Source organism: Zymoseptoria tritici, chromosome 3, assembly GCF_000219625.1.
Source record: "Zymoseptoria tritici IPO323 chromosome 3, whole genome shotgun sequence".
NCBI lineage: Eukaryota > Fungi > Ascomycota > Dothideomycetes > Mycosphaerellales > Mycosphaerellaceae > Zymoseptoria > Zymoseptoria tritici.
This window is the reverse complement of record NC_018216.1, coordinates 1,897,784-1,919,196: the sequence shown is the minus strand read 5'-3', so window position 1 is coordinate 1,919,196 and position 21,413 is coordinate 1,897,784. Positions and strand designations below refer to the sequence as shown.

Below are 21,413 nucleotides of genomic sequence, written 5' to 3'. Positions count from 1 at the left end.
TCTGTAAAGGACCGCTTCAGTCGAGCTCATACCTGAAGGCAGTTCTTGGACCGGGAGATGGTGTTCATAGTGTTAATATCTGTATAATGGTCGTAAGGGCATGTGAATATAGAGAGTTCCAACCGAAGCCTCAGCACAAAGCACCCCGGCGATCTCAATTGCGTCACGAATTCGAGCTTGTGAGCTCGTTGAAAGCTCCAGACCTCTTCTATGCATGCACAAACCTTCAAAGACATCACATTACAGCTGCATCAAAGTACAGAACTATTGAGCGACTTTTGTGTGAGAATTCACGAGACTACATCGTTCACCTCAACGTTGAACGTGAAAGTCTACAAACTGGCGGGCAGCACAGAAGCTTCGAACTCCACGATGGCAGCATCGGCAACAGCTGCAATGGCCAAAAAGAAGCTGGTCGTCTGCGGCGGCAATGGATTCCTCGGAAGTAGAATCTGCAAGGCAGCAGTAGCAAGAGACTGGGACGTCGTATCAATAAGGTATACACAATCGCCAACCACCCACGATATCCTATGCTGACAGCATACTCCAGTCGCTCTGGCGAACCCAACTGGCCCTCCGTCTCCGCACACCAAACAGCACCAGCATGGTCGAAATCAGTCCAATGGCGAAAAGCCAACATCCTCCAACCCGAAACCTACAAATCCGACCTCGACGGCGCTAACGCGGTCGTACACTCGATGGGAATCTTGTTAGAAGCAGACTACAAAGGCGTGCTCACAGGCAAGGAGTCGCCGATCGCAGGACTACGACGGGCATTCTCCGCGACAAAAGCAGGAGGAAACACCAATCCGATGGATCGAAAGCCAGGTCAAGCGATTGAGCCGGGCGAGAAAGATGGACAAATTACATACGAGTTGATGAATCGGGACTCTGCGATTGCGTTGGCGAGGGAAGCGAATGACAGTGGTGTCAAGGCGTTCTGCTATATTTCCGCTGCGGCAGGCGCACCGATCTTGCCGGGACGATATATCAATACGAAGCGCGAAGCGGAGAGCACGGTTTCCTCGGCGTTCCCGCGGATGAGGAATGTCTTCATCCGGCCTGGGTTCTTGTATGATTCCTCGCGGGCTTTCACGATGCCAATGGCTGCGGTGACATATGGTGGCTTCCTCGCGAACTCGCTTACCGGAGGAAACCTGACATGGTTGATGGGTGCTGGTGGATCGAAGCCACTCAAGGCGGATCTGGTTGCTGAGGCTGTTGTCGAGAGCTTGTCAGATGACACGGTAAAAGGTCCGGTGGAAGTCAAGGAAATTGAAGAGCTGGCCAACAGAGCTTGGAGGAGGAATATGCTCTAGTTCACGCATTCCTCGGAGTGCGGAAGTGTCTAAGGCTGTATCAATAGAAGGCTCTAGCCAACTCAATGCACGATCTGTATTCTACGTTACAATCTGACGATGGTCACATTTCGAGCGCATTGATTCCTTATCTGGCAGGCATTGGACTGTTGAATCAGGCCATGTAGCTCTACCCATATTGACTGACCATCAGTAACCTACTGCCTTCATAAACAGCAATGCCAACCAGAGACCGGAGCAAAACACAATCGTCCAGCCAGTCGCCTCAACGCAGGTGTGCAAGCTTCTCTGCAACCTTTCCTCACGATCACCTCCATTGCCGACACCTCCTCGGCGGCTCAAGAGCACCAGTAGCGACCATACAGGACTGTACACGCAAAAGCCGAAAACAAACGAAGCACCGGTTGAGGACAGAGGTGGTGATGTACGTCCGTCGAAAATTACCCACCACCAAGCCAGACAGGAGCATGCGAAGCCGGACGTCGCGCAGCCGACTACGAGGAGCTCGAGCCCGGCGAACACGTAGCCGATCTCTTGCAGCATATCGTCCACAATCGCAAACATCCATCGAACAGTTCTCCATCTGTTCAAGTATGCAGTCACATACGGGGACCCCAGCACCGAGCAGATCGGCACAGCCACCCACCATCCCGTCTCAACAAGCTGCTCCGGCAAGACGTCTCGCAGCGCAATAATGAGCAACAGCGCACCGCTCATGCTCAGCCCGCTGTCTCGGCCAACACTAAGCTCACACGCCGCAGGAAGAGACAATACCACCGCAGCGATTGTTCTTTCCGTCGATCGCGGACTAAAACTGTCGATCACGAGGCACATCCACCCTGCTGCGGCGATTGCTCGCGGTGGTATCACGGTTCGAGCGAGCCAAGCCTCCAGCACTGTCAAGGCGAAGACGTGGGCAGTCGCGAGAGCGGTGACAGCTAGGTTCTGGGTCGGGGAGAGGATCGTGCTCGTGGCCATGTAGATGAAGGTGGTGAGGTAGAAGGTCGATGTGAGGATTCCTGTAACTTTCATGGCTTGTGGTGGAGGATGACGCCATGGTGGACGAATTTGTGCTGGCTGACGATTGGTGATCTTGTAGTAGAGGAATGCTGCCGAGGCGAAGACGGGGAGGATAGGAGCTGGAAGCTGGAAAATTCCCAGGTCGAGAGTAGGGTGAATGGCTTCTTGTGTTTCGCGCATGACTGATGTACTGTTCTCGTTCAGATCGGTTGTGGACATGTCAAAGGTGTGTCCATTGTCGGTTGTCTAGGTTTCCAATGCAACGTTGCTGCCTTGATGAAGTTGCGTCTCAGTTGTCGAAGGATGAAGTAAGTTTCCCTGGCAGCTTGGCCCGGGCTGCCAAGTGCGAGGTGCTTGAACGACTGCAGTACAAAACAGCGGAACAGTAGTACGTCGTAGGAAATCGTCAATGGCATTACTGTATAGTATACAGGTCGTCATCATAAGCGAAAAGAAAACAGCAATTCGCCTCGCGTTCGTTAAAGCCTCAAATGCCATCAAACACGCCGCTTCAAAATTCGACTTGCTCAAACGCTGTCGCTCAGGGAAAACATCAGAATGGTATGGTATGCAGAAAGGTCATTCAGGTGTGTCATATCTCATCGCCATGGTCGCCGTGCTGTACTCACAACATCTCTAATGCTGCCTCTACGCCGGGTTTCCATGCTCGTCGCGGGCCTCGCTTTGTCGGCAGTTTTGACGCTATCGCTGCGTCCAAAGAGTGATCGCTTCTCCTTCTCAACGCGATCTTGACCGGCGGCGGAAGGAGATCGAGGAGTGCCCGGTGCGGTCTTATTGCGTGTCTGCAATGTGGGTCGTTGAAAATCTGGCATCGGAGGATGTATGGCTGCTGACGCGTCGGCCACATTCCTTCTAGTGCGATCGTGGCTTTGACTCGTCATAGGTCGTCGTACCTCGATGGGAGTGGTATCGGCATACGCAGAGGACGGCGTCGTGGTCAAGGTTGGAAGAGGTGATTGCCCACGGTCGCTGCCGTGGCTACTGCTCATGCGCCTGAAGAGTCGTTGGGTTCTCAGCCCGAGAGACCTGCCTGGAGAGGGCGACGCTCGGGAGCGGTTCGGCGAGACCACGTCAGAGTGTAGTCGCAAGCGATCCTGCGCGACATCAGGAGACGTTTGCCTCATCTCCTGCTGCTGGTCGCTAGGAACGACGGTTCGGTTGCCAGAGGATCCAGAATGGGCAGAGCGCGGACTTCTTACGGACTCCGCTGCCGTCTGTACCTTGCCACCACCGCTGACCATTCGACCGAACGTGCTGAAAATCGTCGGACTAGTCTCGACTCGTGACAATCGTGGCTTGGCGGGAGCGCTCCAGGAGATATTTTCGCTGGACTGCCGCTTTCTCAACGGTGAAAAGATCTCATCGTGGGGCGTCATGCTGGTCCCGTCGAAGTTTGGAGGCGACTGCGATCCCTTGAGAAATCGGCTTGGTGTGCCCATCTTGATGCTCTTCCCATCGGGACAATCATATTCAATCCCAAAGTCAAGCACGCCTCCAGACAGCCGATCAACATCTCCGTACTCCTCATCGTCCGAGCTTACATCAAAGTCTGGTACTTCAGGAGCCTGATCCCGGTGCTGTAGATTACTGGCAAATGCAGTCCGCAGTTCAACGGATGATCTCATCTGCTTGGGTGCAGTTCGAAGCCCGGGCTCGAGCGCGTCAAAGCCTTTCACTGGCGCTGGAGTCAAGTCTAGTAAAGATCTGCCGTCAAGGATGCTGGATCTCGAATTGCGCAGCATTCTCGTGCTGACACTATCTGGTGTGGGCGGCAAGAGAGGCTCGCCATGGGACATGCCAGCGTGGCCAAAGTGTCGTGGTAGGCCGTGGTGTGGCCTTCGCTTCAATTTGTCGTGCGATTCACCGGATGACGACCTGTCGCCGGAGATGATGGATGGCTTCATCGATACTGCAGCCAAAGCATCGTTCAGCGACTGGTAATGCGACTCAGGTGCGACCGGCCGTGGTATCGATGGCGGCGGCATGCAAGTCTCGGCGTCTTGCTGCAAGGGCTTCGAAATAGTGTTCGACTTGGAAGGAGTGAGACTATCCGCGTTGTGCTCAGACATCCACTGACTGACTCTCTTGATGCTGTCCTGGCGCGGGTGTAGGGGAGATCTGGTTGGCGATGCATGGTAATCCTCTTCGGCAGTGTTCTCCCAAGCAAAGTGGTCCGGGCTAACGTTCTGCTTCGGACTGTAGATTGATGGAAAGCTGCTCTCACTCAGCACACTGAGTCGTGGTGAGCTCAGTGTATCGTCCGCTTCGTCGTCCAGTCTGCTTTCCTGTCGGGAAAGCAGCGACTGGAAGCTTTTGACTGGGTGAAGTTCTCTAGCATTCTCGAGGAACACACTGCGCAAGGCTTGTGTACTTGGCTTTTGCTGGCTCAGAATGTTCGGCCGCCTCTTAGGCCGCACCGGTGTCTGATCGATCAAAAGTCCTTGCAACTTCTGTGAAGCTGCGGATGCAGGTAGTGAAGGCTCGCGGAGCTTGATCTGCGGAGTCCGTGCGTGCGCATTGAATTTGTTCGTCGGCGAATCTTGATCGTGAAGTTCTGTGCCAGCATAGCCTGAATCGGCGTGCGCAGTAGAAGGCCTGGTGACACTGTCTGCTTCCTCCACATAGTGCACACGCTCCTCCAGATCACATATTATGTCCATGGCCTCCTCCACAGCTTTGTCCCGCTTCTCCAACTCTTCCACCAGCTGAGAATTGATGCGCAGTAACTCAGCATGCTCCTCCTCCATTCTTTCAGCCCGCTCGACCTGCTCGCGCATCGCGTTCAATTCCCCTTGCAGCTTGTGCGTGTGATCGCGACGATGGTCGATCTCCAGCTTCAGAGCAAAGTTCTGCTTGTTCAAGCGATCCAACTGATCGTCCAAGTCTCTCGTACCCAGCGCTCGACGTCGACCGCTGCTGTTGCTGTGACCAAGATCTGACACTCTTGCGCTCGGAAGCACTGGCGAGCTGTCGAAGCGCCGGGCCTGACGGTGTGTTTCTGCCTCGTCGAGGAATATGTCATCGTCGCGGCCTGGTTGCGGACCGAAATCGGTGTGTCGTGCGCGTTTCGGTCGAGTGCTCCTCGCTCTTCGTTCTTGCAATCGTTCTTGAAGGTATTGCGACGCCGGAAGTACATCCTGATGCGAAAGGTCCAGTGGACTTCGTTCCGAACCGTAGTTCGACATGTCTGTGAAGTCGCGGCAGGATGATCCAGGTAGGCGGAACCTTGGCACGATGAAGGCGACGGTCAGGTCATGCCAGCGCAGGAGTGTGGTGAATATGAACGAGTGTGGTCTGGCGAAGAGCCAGACGTGAGTGCGGCGCGATTTGAATGAGCCGTGTGCGACTGATTGTCCGTGCCGTTCTGTTTGTTTCGCAATATGCTGCCCTCTCTTAGTATGTCTTGTGTATCATCACAACAGGGTGTCGGGTTGCGGGAGTGATGGGCGGTTGGCGCGTGCGGCCGCGTGGAATAGAACGGCGTGAGTGATGATTCTGATGAAGCGCAATACCACGTGGATTGTCTCGGTGAAGGCTGACGGAGCCAAAGGAAGAGGAGTCGCGATGGGTCTTTATCATCACGAGAGAGAAGTAGGAGCAGGAGGAGCAGTGGTTGCACTTTGTGCATATTTCATGCATGCTCTCTCCACTGTCCCAGACAAAGAACCAATCGCAAACGCTCGGGCCCTGTCGTTACCCGGGGTGCCCAACAGTGCTCCGTGAAGCTAACCGGCCCGCCGCATTCTCTCTTCGCTTGTTGAACTCACTTCCTTCTTCTCCACGCTGCAATTGGCGCAATGGCGCGGCAAGCCTTGCTCGGCAAATCATCGAGTGACAGATGCGAATCTCCTCCCAGCCCTGTAACGACTGACGAGACTGATGAACACTCGCCAGCCTGGAGGCTGTGCTGTCCTCTCTTCACGACGCATTCTCGTCAACGATTCACAGCAACATTGAACTGCATACATTCATCCCGTGCAAAGTACCTCGGGCAGCAACGCAGCCAAGTGCTCGAGCACGCGTCTCGTCTTCAGATCCTGCAGAATTGGCGTCGTGATTGCATTTGCCCGCTCAGTTCTAACGCGCGCTGCTGCAGCAAATTTCTCCAACTTGTCCGAGCTTGCACAGCTAGCATCTGACGAACATCTCCAACCAGCGTATCCTGGCCTCTCCATGCTTAGGGCCCATATTCCGGAGTCTGGACCGCAGTACTCACGATATCGAGACGAACCATTTCTCGCGGCAATTCTCTTCTCCGAAGCCCTTTATCACATCGAGCGGCAAGAGCGGTGACATTTCTGGTACCTGAAACCCGCATATTGCCCCGTACCTGAAACCCGCATATTGCCCCACGACGAAGGCTCTGCTAGCGATCGTAGCTTCCAACGTCCCGCGTGTCGATCGGCGTGTACGCCCGTGCGAGGTTGTGGACCTTGGCACAAATCAAAATCTGGCCTTTGCGATGACCCAGCAACACAACGGAAGTAGACATGAGCGACGTCAATCAGACTGTATCGCTGTGCGGTCAACCACTTCGCTTACGCCCGAACATGACAATGCCAGCATTATGGAAACTCACCAAGTTCTGGCGAAGCCCTGGAACCTTTCACGATACCGCAGTAGCGGGCCCATAGAGCAGTTCCCTAGCACGTGCATTTTGCTTTTGCAAGCCATAACACGCGCAGGAGCTGAATCTACCACCTCCTGAACCGGGCTTCTAAAGGATCTGAACGAGAACTCGTTCACCGTCTTCCATGAAACCGTGCGGGGTCTCACCGAATGGTTTCCAGGTTTTCGGTTGATGCCCTGCAGCTTTTCGAGCCGAACTGTAATATCGTGTTTCAGTATCGTGGTAAGGACGGGATCTGAGATCTCATCATTAATGACATGGGACTGCCTGCATTCGCTCCCCATCTGACGTCCGGACCTGGTTCGAATCAGATCTCATCGCTTCGCGGGATCTGGGTCTATGCAAGATCAATGCTTGGTGTTTATTCCCGATGATCTCGTGGAGGCTTCACTGGGCGGCAGAGGCCTTGATAGAAGCCATTCTTCAAGTCATCAAGCAAAGAGTGCCTCCTAGGACATCTCCGCAAGGGAATATCTCAACTCGGCTCAAACCTAAGTGTCGGCGTTTGATAGAGGGGTCCTCGGCCTCGGCTGAACCTGACACGAATTTGTCCTCCTTGATGGTCGCTCTCCATCATCGCACTCACACACAAGCACAATGGCTACCGAACTCCCATCACCACCCTTTGTAGAGGTTCCCGGAATCCACAACTTTCGTGACATCTCCGACGGGAGCCATGTCAAGACCGGCCTCGTCTTCCGATCCGCAGATCCGACAAAGGCTACGGAAGATGGTCTCAAAAAGATGAGTTCGGATCTAGGTGAGGTCCGTCTGCAATCTTCACCTGGTGTGAGTGCTCACTGCACGACATACTGACCTCGACTTCTTCCTCAGGGATAAAGAAAATCTTCGACCTCCGATCTCACCAAGAGATTCAACGCGATGGCCCTGAATGGGCGGGCGTCGAGGTCAACGCCTCAGATCCCTTCGAAGCGGTAGGCATGCAGCGTGAATGGGTGCCTGTCTTCGCGACGCAGGACTATGGTCCCGAACAAGTCGCCGTCCGCTACAAGCACTACACTTCCGGCCACCCCGATGGCTTCGTCACCGCCTACCGCGATATCCTGAAGGCAGGTCCTTCTGCGTACGGCAAGATCTTCCGCCATCTCGCACAACCCGAACCGACACCATGTCTGGTCCACTGTACGGCGGGTAAAGACAGGACAGGAGTGCTTGTGGCATTGCTCTTCTTGCTTGTTGACGTGCCGAAAGAGGCGATCAGCCAAGAGTACAGCTTGACAGACCAAGGCCTGGCACCGCTGAAGCCACTCTTCATCGAGAGGCTGCTGAAGAATCCAGCTTTGGAAGGCAACAGGGATGGAGTGCTGAATATGGTCTCCAGTAAGAAGGAGAACATGGACGGCACGATTGATATGATCTTGAAGGAGCACAAGAGCGCGGAAGAGTATATGAGGACACAATGCAAGTTGAGCGATGCGGAGATTGAGCAATTGAGGAAGAACTTGCGGAAGGCGTAGCGATGGAGAGTGGTCGCCTCGAGGATGCTCGTTGTGGATGTCGGAATAATACACGATAGATCGGAAAGGAATTCTCCAGCACAGAAATTCGTTCCACTCGCATCACATGCGTCGTACGGCGTAGCCGTATTGTTCGAGCAATCTGCCTGCATACAATGCGCAATGCAGCAGAGACGCCTCGTGTCGTCGGTTCGCCGATTGACTGGACGACAGCGCTCGAGAAGAGGGCTGTTGAGAAAGGCTTTGTGCATCATAGCGAATCCTTCCGTGCTCCTGCTGGTAGTGAAAGCGTAAGGCATACGTATGCGTCGACCTCAACATCAGTGCCGAGTCCAGTCCATCAATGTTCAGTCGATGAGCCATTGAAGCCACATTCTCTTAGGCTATTCTGCGCCATGGACCGCCGTCAACACGTGGGAGCAATGCGTGATGTTGAATGGTCCCAATCCCCTCGTTCCTTGCACGTGCGTGAAATACCGGCACCAAGATTCCGACAGATCGCGAAACAAGCATCGTTTCCGAAGCTTGACGAGCTTATCGCTTTTTGAAGTAAATGACGTTTATGGCGACTTTGAATAATTCGAATCAGGAACCGCTCATAGACGAATCACTATTGCTTTTGCCGGCATCGCCGATCAGGTAGATATCGAAGGTCAAATGTTCCTGCCTTCTTCCAGCCGTTGACCTCTGCTTAAGTAATCTCCTCTAGCTGTTTCGAGCGTTCTATTCCTCTCACTTCGCAATTACACTTTCTAGGAAGTCCCTCGCAACAGCCTTGGATGACGTCGCACACGCTGGTCGCAACTCTGTCAACCTAGGCGAAGGGCGGCTCGAGGCGGGCGAGGGAAGTGCAAAAGAGACACCTGCGGAATCCGGGTCCATCGAATGGCTACAAAGACCCGTGGGGAGCCACCGGACGAGGAACCGACGGCTAATACCACCACCTTTGACCGCCTTTCAAGAAGCAAAGCATCCCAGCGACTTCTGCTGGTTGCCCAGATTGTCTTGTTTACTATCATCGTGGCACAGTTCATCATGATGTACAGAAGCTATGTTGCTGCCGCTGCGCTGGCTCTCGTTGGCAATGCTCAGGCCACGACTACGACCACTCTGAAGAGCTCCACCACCACTGCCGGTCCGGACTACTACAACACTGATCCGAACTACTACCCTGGTGAGCGATGTGCTGTTGATACCAGCGTGAGAGAATGCTAACCACACCCAGGTCCGACGCCCACTGGCGCGGCAGCTTTCCTAGCTCAGTATAATCCGGCTCCCTTCGCATCTGTAGTGAGTATTCTGCCATGGACAAACTGGGGGTATACACCGTTGACCTCTTCTCCTAGTCCTACATTCCGAACAGCCCACTCGAGACTCAAGTTCCCATCGTGGGCAACACCAACCATAGCAACATCTACCAATTGCATGGCCAGCTATCTCACTACTTCCTGAACCCGGACGGTTTCGGGGTGCACGAGTACTCGCTGCCACACAATGCGTCCATTGTTCAGCTGAATATGTTGTCCCGCCATGGTTCTCGCTACCCGACCACGGGCTCCGGAGCGCCAACCTTGGCCGGAAAGCTAGGAAATTACACGAATGGCACTCTCGGCCACGCTCACTTCAACGGATCGTTGGACTTTCTCAACACCTGGACCTACAAGCTCGGCGCGGAGATTCTGGTCCCAATCGGCAAGCAGGAACTTTTCGACTCTGGTACTCTGCATCAGGTACGTCTTCCGCGTTAGACTGACCGCTGGACATGTTGCTAATGTCCGTATTCTATTAGATCATGTACGGTCATCTCAACCCAAACAATGGCACTAAGATCATTGCTCGATCCACCACTCAAAGCCGTATGCGGGAGTCTGCGGAGTATTTCCTAGCGGTATGTCGTTCTGATTGAGCATGATGTGGCCTCGAGTAAGCTAACGCCTGCTAGGGTTTCTTCGGTCTTGGATGGACGAATAATGCAAGCTTGGTATGACGACCCTTGTATGTTCAGCATGACCAGTTGCTGATCTCTGCTTAGGTACTATCGATTGAAGGGTCAGGACCGCCAGCCTGGAACAATTCTTTGGCGGGCTATTTCAACTGCCCGAACTCAAACAAGCCCGTTTCCACCGGCGGAAACAATGCTTCCTTGGTGGTAAGTCACTACTCCCAAGTCTTCCGTTCACACAAGATCCTGACCATTACAGTTCGAGAACAAATACCTCGCAGATGCTGTGAAGCGCTTCAACGCGAACAGCACTGGTTTCGACTGGACTGTTGTTGATGTCTACAACGCCCAATCGCTGTGTGCATACGAAACAGTCGCGCTCGGCTATTCTTCATTCTGTGGCCTCTTCACCTACGAAGAATGGGAAGGCTACGAATATTCCATCGACCTCCAATTCTCCGGAAATAACATGTTCGAGTCGCCCACCGGCCGCGGCGTCGGTATCGGCTACGTTTCAGAATTCCTCGCTCGTCTCCAGCACCATCTGATTACCAAGCCCACGGCGCAAGTCAACGTCACCCTGGACAGCAACCCGGCGACGTTCCCCTTGTACCAATCCCTCAACTTCGACTTCTCCCACGACACCAACATCGCCGCGATCTTGACTGCCTTTGGTCTCACTCAATTCGCCAAAGTCCTGCCGACAGACCATATCGATCGGAACCGACCGCAGATCGTGTCGCATCTCACTCCGTTCGGCGCTCGTCTTGACGTGGAAATCATCGAGACTCCAAAGCCTCTTTCCGGGGACCGCAAGGCTGGCGTCAAGTATGATGAGGGTAGCACGACAAGATACGTCCACTTCATCCTCAACCAGCGCACTATCCCGCTTGGCGCAAGCTTTAGCAAATGTGGCAAGCGCGATGATGGATGGTGTGAGCTTACCACTTTTATGGAGGTGCAGTCGACCAAGCTGGAGGAGGCGAAGTATGAGTACAGCTGCTTTGGCAACTACACCGCGTTGGGATATGGCAACGTTACCAATGGTGTGCCGGTCAACTGAGGGAGGAAGATGTAATGCATAATGGAGTACGGTCCGAATTGAAGTAATCAAATCATATTGCGATATTGGTTGTACAGCTTACTACTACTCGTCGTATAGACCTCAAGCACTACTTCGCGACACCTTGATCCAGCGGTCCTAATCGTGCTTCCCACTCTTCTCTCATCTGCTCCATCGCCTTCCAGACTTCCCTACCCGTCTCCTCAAACTCCCTCCGCGACTCATCCGTCACCTGCTTCAAGCCACGCCACCGCCCTCGCAAGCCAACCACGCTACCATCAGGAACAGACCCAACCCGACCAGAAAATCCCCAACCATCAACTTCCGTCCGAGCAACTCTCTCGTCTCCCGAAACACCCACCGCAGAACCCCACTTCCCTTTTCCATCCCGCTGCTCCAAGTCCGGTAGTTGTGTCGACAGCACGGCGAAGACTGCACTCACTGCGCCCTTGTACGGCTCCGCAGCATGCCACGGCGAGCCAAACAACCGTGCGAACACGAAGGTGAGGAACATGAAAAACTCCATCACCGCATTCAGTCCAGCGATAGAAGTGCCGATCACGCCAGGATGCGTGACGTACATTTTCGGCGTGGAGTCAGGCTTTGAGGTCGGGAGGAAGGACTGCATGAATGGTTTCGCAGAGGGGAGCTCGGAGGTGAGGACGAGGAAGTCGGTCAGTCGTTTCGAACACTCGTATGCTGCAGGTGTTTTGAGTCCCTGAATGTCGTCCAGTGAGAAGCTATTCGGTAGGGCACTGATGCTCGAAGTCCACACAATCCGCGTGTCGCGGGTCATCAAAGGGCTCAGCCAGTGAGTAAGCATGTAATGACCAAAGACATTCGCCGTGAAGACCTGACCCAGCGTCGGTTCCGGCGATCCGCCCGCTTTCTTCCCATCGAGTTGTGGCTTCGCAATAGCCCCCAGATCGGGTCTCATGTACTCCGGGTACGTCGTGGCGTGGACGGTGTCTGTCGCCACAGACCATATGGCTTTGGCCCAGTTCAAGCCGAGCCAGCCTGGGATTCCGGCATTCCAGACTACGGCGTCTAGTCGTTGGCCGCGACGGAGAAGTTGCTCGGCGAGAGACTTGACGGTCGTGAGTTTTAGGAGATCGACGAGGACGTTTTCGAGGTGGATGCGAGCATCCAGTAGCTGGCTGATGCCAAGTGTGGTGCCATTGGCCGTGCGGGAGAATTCTGCGAGGTGTTCTTGGAGTCGCTTCTTTGTGTCATCACCTTTCTTGCTGTCGCGAGTTGAGAAGAGGAGATGGAGGTGTTCTGTTTGAGGTCGAGTGTAGAGGAACTCGTCGATGAGACGGCAGCAGAGCGCGAAGCCGAGTCCGCTGTGATGCTGCGTCAGCTGGAGGATTCAATTCGTGCATGCATCGAGATTTGGAGCGTCTTGCCTGTTCGCTCCAGTCACCAGGACTGTGAAAACGTCCTTCTCGTTCGACTTTGAAGACATCGTGATCAATTGTCTTGAGTCTAGTGGAGGTGTGTGATGCTAAGTGAGCTGCTGAAAGAGAGGTGATCTTGAGCACGGTCCAAGTCATCAATCGTAAGACTTCCCAGGGTCCGCGACCAGGGAATCACTCTTGTGCAAGGAGTCTTGTTGAATATAACAATGAGCTCGACTGTCAATATCGAAGACACCAATGCATCATGGGCTACCGCGGTTTCAGAACGATGGAGGGCAAATGCATCTCGCGAGTGGAAGCGACCAACGTAACGCAAGGCAAGTCAAATCATCCATTCCGAGACTCGAGCACTTCGAGCCCCAATTAAATCTACACATCTATCATCTATAAGAAAGGAAGTCTGTTATGCATGCTGGTCAGTCCGTGTCTGTCTCTCCTTGCTGTCTCTTGTTTCCCGAAATTCAACGCCGAGTCAAACACATTTTCCATCACATATCCATTCCTGCTCCTCTCGATCATCATGCTGACAACTTTCTGCTCAGCATCCACTCATCATCTCGTACTTGCTCAAGGCTTCGTAAGCTGCTCCTTGCGGAAGAAAGTGAAGTATCCCACGCAAATTCCAAGCTGGAATAGAAGGCAGATCCAGAACCATGGCTCGGAAAGACCGCCCGTGATGTCTGTCGCGAAGCTGGGAAACGTAGGACCCGGTCCAGTACTGTTGAGACCATCTGCTCTGCCGATCTAAGGAAAGCAAGTCAGCAAATCTTCATATGGATGACGACAATATCGAAACTTACAATTGTAGCAATAGCACCGATACATTGCCCGGCCATCAAGGCGAACGAGCAGTGGAACCTCGCCATGGTTTGGAGGATGATCATGCCGAATCCGATTCCTTGAATAGAGTCCAGAACACCGAGCCACAACCATAATCCTCTTCCCAAAATGGCAGATGCGACTGGACTGCCTGCCCACGGAAGATACTGGCCAATATTTGAGCACGACCAGAGGATTTGACACCATCGTGGTGCGCCGAGACCGATGGCGAAGATCGGGAGAATCCAGCTGTGAGTAGTAGACAAATGCCCGAAGTAGAACAGAACTGCAGCCCATATGATGATGAAGAACACGAGCAGCATGACGACGATCACCCAGGCAGGCGCATGCTTGGAAGCCCAGAGGTACGACCAATTCCGACCATATGGCGCGGACAAGAATACGTTCTGAATGAAAGTGGCGACCAAGAACCAGACGATGATCTTACGTCGGAAGACGGAGGTGTAAAAGTCCGGCACTGCACCTGGCTTTTGGCGGTAGAAGTCTGGCAGACCGAAGAACAAGACCAGGCCGATTGTCCACAGGAAGATGGCGATTGGCACACCGACGGCAGTCATAGTGTAGCCATAGTCGACAGACTGGCCTTTGGCGGTGCCGACTGTGAGCTTGTTTCCCCAAGCCCACATACCGACGACGTACAGCTGCTGGGTTCCTTGAATAGCGCAAGCACGGAAAGCCCAGTCCTTGACGGGTGCTGCCCCGAGTGAACCAAAGTTCTGCGCGAAGAAGAGCGAGCCGGACGAGGATGCAACAGCGTAGCAGCCAGTGCCGACGTACTGCACCCACTTGGTGCCGAATCTCGTGCCGAAAGGTGCAAATGCGATGAGGAAAAACGCTGAGCCGTAGAAGAACCACGGAAGACTCATACACCAGACGGCTGGGAAGCGACGGAAGAGGAACCACCAGATGAGTGTCGTTGCAAAGTAGATGGAGGCAATTGCGTACAGCTGGCCAGCGGTTTGACCGACCTGTCCGGTGAGAAGAGTGATCTGGTAGGAGTTGGCCGCCAGGATCTGACCCAACGCGAGAAGAAGTGCATATACCGGCCAATCGCCGAGCTTGTACATCAGAATTCGGCGAATTCCAGAGGGTGGCGTGTAGTTGTCGGGCAATAGAAATTGTGCGGTAGACTCCTCGCCATCGTCACCTTCAAAGATGGATCCCGCAGGAGTCGTTGCTCGAGAAGCGACGGGTGTGGTATTCCGACTCATCTTGGCCTCGTGCAAACGGCCGAACCACTGCTTCTCTGACTTCTCCAGGTATTCTTCGATACAAAGCTGAGTTTCGGAGTTCTTGCCGTTCAGAGCGTCCAGCTTCTTGTCGAATGTCTTGTAATACAGGCCAGTCGGGTCGGTGAAGAATGGTGTCAGCTCTTGCGGTTGACTCTTCTTCTCATTGACAACGGTCTCTGTTGCCAATGGAGTCTGAGTACCACTTCGAGGGGGCTCGTATTGCTGATTCAAGAAGGGGAAGCCGGCGCCGGAGGTCGGTGTGAAGGTTCCAGGACTGCTTGGGAAGAACGACCTGCCAGGCCGTGCAGGAGAATTGACTTGGTTGTGACGAGTCCCGTCGACAAGGCCCATGTTCATCTCATTAGCAAGCGCGACAATCTGAGAGCGGCGCCTGAATTCCTCTGCAGCTTCAGCTGTGATGTACTCTTCCTGCTCAACGCTGTTGCGCCGTGTTAACGGCTCCGAGCCTTCAGATGAGTTATCCCGCGTGACGGTCGAACTGTCTGCCGAGGCATTGCTGTCCAGCATATGACCTGGTCCCAGCCGGATACCCAGTGACAAGGCGCCGCCTTGATTTGACGGTGTCGCAGTGCCAGAGCGATTGGGTGAGGAGGGTCTCGTGTTCGGCCGGCTCCCAATGGGAGTGGCCCAGCCGCTTCTTGGAGTCATCCAGCCTGGCGTGTTCCATCCACTAGATGTGCCACCTCTGTCCTCGATGCCTTGGCGTTTGGCATTGATATATTCCATGCGCTTCTTGTGAATTCTAATCGAGTTGCTTTGCAGGATTTCAAGGTCCTCTTTCCACTGCGCGACGGGGAAGCGTTGTTTGGCCGATCGTGCTCTCATGATTGAACGAGTCGCATAATCTGATTTCAATGCAGCGGCGATTGCCATCTTGAATTGATGCATCTGATGCTTCGTGGTCGAAGATTCGATGGTGTACCACCAGCCGGGCATCTGTCCAAGGCCACCGACGCGAGCTCCGACACCAAGAGCGCCTTTACGACCAAACTCGACAGCCACCAATCCGAAGGGCTCATCTCTGCTGGGTATGCAAGCAAACTCTGCGCCGCTGAAGATGAACGGTGGGAGAGCCGTGAATTCTGGCTTGGAATACACTCGTCCCGGATATTTTTGCATCATCTTGTCAAGCTTCAGCGCCGCAAACTTGCCGTACAGGTCGATCACGGGACCAACGCACAGCAGTTGGGTCTTCGGATACTGCTCCAGGACAGCCGGGAAGACATCAGCGATGAGATCAATGCCCTTCTGCATAGACCATCGTCCGACGAAGACGAATAGATCGGCATCGGCGCGTTGCTCCAAGCCAGCCCACTCCTGCGCCTGGCGCTTCAGCTCGGTACGAGAGGCCTCGAAAGCCGCATCAACGTGGACATCGTCTGGATCGGACAGCTTCTTGTCCCATTCGGCAACGTCAGAAGGGTCCGGGTTTGGAAGGGAGCCGATCTTCTTCAGTCCCCAGAAAATCGGGTATCGTGCCCAGGAGCGTTTGCCGTACTTCTTGCTGACGCCGACGGCACCGAATCCCTTTTGGTGGACACGAAGAATGCTGGCTCCGGCGTGTAGTAAGTTGTAAACTTCTCCGAATTGAACGTAGCGTTGGACGACTTTCTTGGACAGGTTGAACACGGAGCAGATCTCTTCGACCTCTCGAGGATCTCTCATGGGCCAAAGGCCCTGGAATTCGGCATTGTGGAGAGAAAGGCAGCAAGGAATTGTCTTGGGAAGCAGGTACAGCGGCGCCACGGTGCCATGATAGTCGTTGATGTGGTAAAGATCGATGGGGAAGCGTCGCATGGCCTCTGCCAAGCATTGATTCCAGGCGGAGTAGTAGATGGCACTGTCCAAGTCGTCCATACGGGCTGGGTATGGCTCTTTGGCGGTTTGTCTGCGGAAGACCGGAGCATCAAGTAGCATGTAGGTGATATTGTCGAGTTTGTGGTACTGAACTTGAACTTCGTAAACTCGTCCAAGGATGGTGACCTCGATTGGGAGTCCAGGGGTATCGACTGGGTATTCAATGCCACCAGCGCAAGGCACGACCCAGATGAGGTCTTGATGTTGCAGGTTCTTGCCCATCAACTGAGCCATCACACCGAGACCCCCAATCTTGATTTTGATGTTCCAATCACTGATGTCGTACTCCATGGTGCCGATGAGTACAGTGCGGCGTTCGGTAGAACCCATGGCTGTCTCGGCAGAGAATGGAGCGCGCACGACTGAGAGCTCAGCAGCACCAAGCTCTGGAGAGCCCGAAGCAGTGCTGGGTTCTGTTGAGGGGTTGTCCGTATAGTTCTTCTCGTAGTGGAAGAACTTGCTGACAGAGGCCATGGATGCGAGACCTTTCTTCTCGTACAAACCAATCTTGTTGAACTTGACTCCATAGAAGAAGTGCACGTATGCCCATACTCCCACGATAGCCGAGATGATCGGAATAATGCCGAGCAATATCCAGAGCGTCAGTTGAACATATCTGTTACCGACCGGCACAAGGTAGTATCTGAAGTCGGCATCGTTGAACAGAATTCGCCAGGCAAGATGAGGTGCACCGGGACCATGATCGGTGATGTTCGTGACACACTGCTGAAGTGAGACCGGAGAGATACGATCCAAGACCGTGTCATTGTCGACGTCTCCCATCGCGTAGCTGACATCTGGGCTGCCGTCGGCCGCCATGCCCCAAACGTTGAGTTGAAACTGCGAAGGCCACTCCGTTAAAAAGTCGTATGTCCATGTACCGTTGTCGAGCTGAGACATCTTATTCGGGATTCCAGAGTCATAGCCATATTGATTGAAAGACCCGTGGACGAAAAGGTGAGGGAAGCGCCTTGGAATGTCGTTTGTGCCAACTAGGTCGCCTTCCATGAAATGGTCGCTGCTGCCAGTGAGCTTGGACCAGTACTGAACTTGAACGTGGTCTCCGGTCCATTTCTGAATGTTCGAGCCTCGCCATGTTTGCGAAGGAAGAGAAACGTTGCCAGGAGTGTAGTCCAACCAGTCGGACCAAGTTCCACCGAAGGACATGGAAAAGCGCCACTTGTCCGCGCCCGGAGCTTTGTGGTTGATCATAAATCCAGAGCTTGTGATTGACGCATCACGCTTGACCTTCCTTGCGGTAGTGTCCTCCTTGTAAAGCAAAGATGAGCTGAAGTTAGCAGTCATCGGGAATATCATGGGATTCTCAGGCTGGCCGATTCGGAACATGAAGTGATCATTCGAACCGGTCGACATGTTTTGATTCTTGCTGGTGGCGTTGTTCAGGTTCAACATGTGGACACCGTCGTACACATTGGTAAGTGTGAATCGTGCACGCCAGGTCGACGGAGCTGTTCCGTCGTAGTATGACTCGAACTGTGGATCGATGCTCAGGCAATTCGCGGAATCGCCGTCAAGAGATGCCTGTTGGCCATCCGCAGTCGTTGAGTCGATCGTGATGGAGTTCTTGACCGAGTCGCAGTCCATTTCCTCGGAGAAGCGGAATTCGACCTCGACAGAGGAAGCTTCGTCTTCAGGTGAGTCGGAGATAATGCGTGCATCGTGGCCGGGCGAGAATCCAGTGATCAGTGGAATCGGAGTCATCCACTTGTCCACGGGCACAAATGCCTTCCAGCCGTACATGGACATGTTCATCTTCGAGACACAACCGTTCAACTCCGTTGATCCTTCAAAACCCAGACTACGATTGGAAGTTTCCAGTGTCCACTCGTCGAATGGGTAGAAAAGATTCTTCACCGTGGTGCCTTCGTCAAAGGGAGCGATGATGGCGTCTTCACCCTTGCAATCGGATTCGTAAGTTCGCGACCCGTTGTAGTTTGAGTAGAGCAGCCACACGCCCTGATTGCCGAAAGCGCCTTCGCCTTCAAAGTCCTGGATGTCTTCTTCCCTTCCGCGGTAGACGCTCCAGAGACCGGTCTCGGTGGGCACGCCGAATGATCCTGGCAGCGTGTAGTTGAAAGTTTGGTTGGAAAGCTGCTCCATGTGCCAGCCATCATTGAGGACCGGGTATCTTTCACGCAGCTGGAACATGTGCTTCAAGACGTTGTAAACCGGGTGCGATGAATCCCTGTGATCTTTGCTGACGCCATCGTCCTGACACCCCGTGAGAGAGCTGTTGATTGGCCACTCGTTCAGATTGATGTTGCCGACTTTGTAGCAGCCGTGCATTTGCCAGGCCTGAGCGGACGACATTGGTTGCCGACCGAAAATGTAGTTGCTTGCAGTGTTGTCGAGCACGTAAAAGGCCTGCTCTTCACCCCAGCTGACCATCGGAATACCGGGCATGACCAGTGAGATGATGAAGTCTCCGAGCAGTTGTCGCTCTGTTCCGTTTGTAAGACCAGGCCATCGCAGAACATCGTGGTTCGAGACGCCATACATATGCCGTGGGTCAAATTTGCCTGTGTACGCATTGTTGAGATCGTTGGTGCGGACCATTGTTTCCCATTGAGAGGGAAAATTGACAAGAGTGTCGCTGGCCGCGAGAAGATTTCCATCGAGACCAAGGAATCGCATGAGAGCTCTGTAGGTGGAGTAGTGGAAAGCGCCTGCGTCCAGAGCCTGCTGACCTTCTTCGCGGATGTATTCCGTGTCGTTCGAGGTCATCGCTTTGGTTTTATTGAAAACCATCATGCCTGGCTCTTTGCCTCGACCCAGGTAGATGGCAGCGTCAGCGTTTCCGTTCACGATTTCGCCAGGGATGAAGAAGTTGTCCTTGCCGACAGATGCGGCGCATTCTCTCTGGAAGTGAGACCAACGCCCCTGAGCATCAACGGTGACTTGCATGGCCTTGTCGATTCTGAAGCCATCAATATCCAATCCCTTAATCATCATGCAAGAAAAGTGGTTGATCTTGTCCAGCACCGAAGGTTTCCACTCCCTCAGTCGATCCTGAACGCCGTTGAACTTTGAGAGCTGTTTTTGCCATTCAGGGTAGACGCCGAAAGCTCCAACGTCGCCAAATTGATTGAAGTCGCTGTCCATACATCCGACCATCTCCCGTGTGTTATTGTCGAGGATTTGGTGTCCGCCCTGATCCCAGAAGCGTGGGTAGTCGTACGGACACACTTCTTGGAAGTTGTTTGAAACTTCGAAGTCGCGGTATGTGACCTTTGAAATGTACTCCATATTGTGCTCGGTGAAGGAGAAGTCGGTACTGCTGTTGAAGGATCCCTCAAATCCAAAAAGATTCGCCATGGTAGCCATTGTATTGTCCATGACCACATACATACCCTTGTCGTGAACAGCTTTGATCCCAGCGCGCCAGTCTTCGATGTTGCCCAGATGGTGGTCGAGAATTGTGTGATCGTAAGGGCTGAAGCCGTCAGACTCCCATGGCTTATTGATCATCGCGCTGCCGACAAGGTAGATTCCGCGGATTCCCATGCCATGAAGATAATCGAGCGAGTCCTGTAAGCCTTTTATGTCGCCGCCGTGACGAAGTTGTGTTTGCTTGGGATCTTGCTCCCAGTTGGTACCATTGGCATTGTCGTTGGTTGGATCGCCGTTGACGAATCTGTCGAGGAAGAAGCTGTAGAACGGGAATCGCCAATTTTTGGGGCTTGCTTGGTGTTCATGTCCCGCAGGCCAGTCGGGAGTGGTGTATTCGAGCGGTGTGGCGGCATTCTGGTTGACGTTGAGATTCCACTCGATCTCGGCTGGATCATAAAAGGATGCTGTCGCCAAAGCCAGAAGCGAAGATAGCCGCAGTAGAAGTGAAGTGTGCATATTGTCCAAACGCTTGAAGGTCAAGTGTCGCCACGAGTGGCACGGACGAGTGAAGAGAGTTCACAGAAATGCGGTACCAGGTAGCGAGTGATGTCCAAATCGTATGAAGGTGTAGTGTTCTAGTCGGCAAAGGTCGATGGACTGAAGGTGGTAGTCTTTCATAGCCTGGAGTGAAGTGACAGGGGACGATGGTGGGAGCCAACGGACGTAAGTGGGAGCGCGGCGGTCCCGAGAGAAAGGCAGTCTAGCAAGGATGATTGTCAACGGAGCGTCGGAGGCCAGATGAGATGGTGGGCAAGCTCGGCGCGCGAGGCAAGGCGCAGATGAGAGATCCAAAGTCGAAGCTATCCGCCGAGACGGTCCAGGTCTGATCGTCGTTGAGATGGAGCTGCAGCCCGAGACGGAACCTGGCCGTGCTTTTTCCTGGATCTGCGCGACGGACCTGCGGAGGAAGTTGTATGACGACGGGGTGCCTTTGACCCATGCAGTGTGTGACCGTCGTGTGTATTCCCGTCCTTCAAAGTGCCGAGTTGAACCTGTCTGTGAATGCGAATGCGTCAAAGGTCAGAACGTCAGGGCACGTTCTCTTCCGGTCTGAAGATAGCGTCAAAGAGAGCTCTTGCCTCGAGAGGCGAAGTGGTTGATCCGTCGTCAACGAGGTGTGGATACGTGCAGCACTCCGAAAAGTGCACCGTCCTTGGTTGA

At 53.8% G+C, this 21,413-nt stretch overlaps 6 protein-coding genes across 6 annotated transcripts; 3 read left to right on the top strand and 3 right to left on the bottom strand.

Moving 5' to 3' along the window:
* Positions 1-396: 396 nt before the first annotated feature.
* On the top strand, positions 397-1,319 carry MYCGRDRAFT_39488 (uncharacterized protein; the record flags this gene model as incomplete). Its single annotated transcript, XM_003854344.1, has 2 exons — positions 397-497; positions 551-1,319. 2 exons carry the CDS (start codon positions 397-399, stop codon positions 1,317-1,319), a joined length of 870 nt encoding a protein of 289 aa, XP_003854392.1.
* Positions 1,320-1,508: 189 nt separating this feature from the next.
* MYCGRDRAFT_108644 (uncharacterized protein) lies at positions 1,509-5,545 on the bottom strand (the record flags this gene model as incomplete). The annotated part of the gene is made up of 3 exons (XM_003853818.1): positions 1,509-2,585; positions 2,969-3,142; positions 3,254-5,545. 3 exons carry the CDS (start codon positions 5,543-5,545, stop codon positions 1,509-1,511), a joined length of 3,543 nt encoding a protein of 1,180 aa, XP_003853866.1.
* A 2,042-nt stretch (positions 5,546-7,587) lies between these two features.
* On the top strand, positions 7,588-8,468 carry MgPTP5 (tyrosine protein phosphatase 5; the record flags this gene model as incomplete). The annotated part of the gene is made up of 3 exons (XM_003854345.1): positions 7,588-7,750; positions 7,825-7,898; positions 7,938-8,468. 3 exons carry the CDS (start codon positions 7,588-7,590, stop codon positions 8,466-8,468), a joined length of 768 nt encoding a protein of 255 aa, XP_003854393.1.
* A 765-nt stretch (positions 8,469-9,233) lies between these two features.
* Positions 9,234-11,473, top strand: MYCGRDRAFT_69914 (uncharacterized protein; the record flags this gene model as incomplete). The annotated part of the gene is made up of 7 exons (XM_003854346.1): positions 9,234-9,642; positions 9,694-9,758; positions 9,815-10,198; positions 10,258-10,356; positions 10,411-10,449; positions 10,501-10,584; positions 10,703-11,473. The coding sequence occupies 7 exons, from the start codon at positions 9,354-9,356 to the stop codon at positions 11,471-11,473; spliced, it is 1,731 nt and encodes a 576-aa protein (XP_003854394.1).
* Positions 11,474-11,582: 109 nt separating this feature from the next.
* MYCGRDRAFT_38293 (uncharacterized protein) lies at positions 11,583-12,833 on the bottom strand (the record flags this gene model as incomplete). The annotated part of the gene is made up of 1 exon (XM_003853817.1): positions 11,583-12,833. A coding segment is annotated over one exon (1,251 nt), but the record flags the coding sequence as incomplete, so codon positions are not given.
* Positions 12,834-13,209: 376 nt separating this feature from the next.
* On the bottom strand, positions 13,210-20,708 carry MYCGRDRAFT_99568 (uncharacterized protein; the record flags this gene model as incomplete). The annotated part of the gene is made up of 5 exons (XM_003853816.1): positions 13,210-13,635; positions 13,692-15,114; positions 15,164-15,255; positions 15,339-17,203; positions 17,345-20,708. The coding sequence occupies 5 exons, from the start codon at positions 20,706-20,708 to the stop codon at positions 13,459-13,461; spliced, it is 6,921 nt and encodes a 2,306-aa protein (XP_003853864.1).
* Between the last annotated feature and the right edge of the window lie 705 nt (positions 20,709-21,413).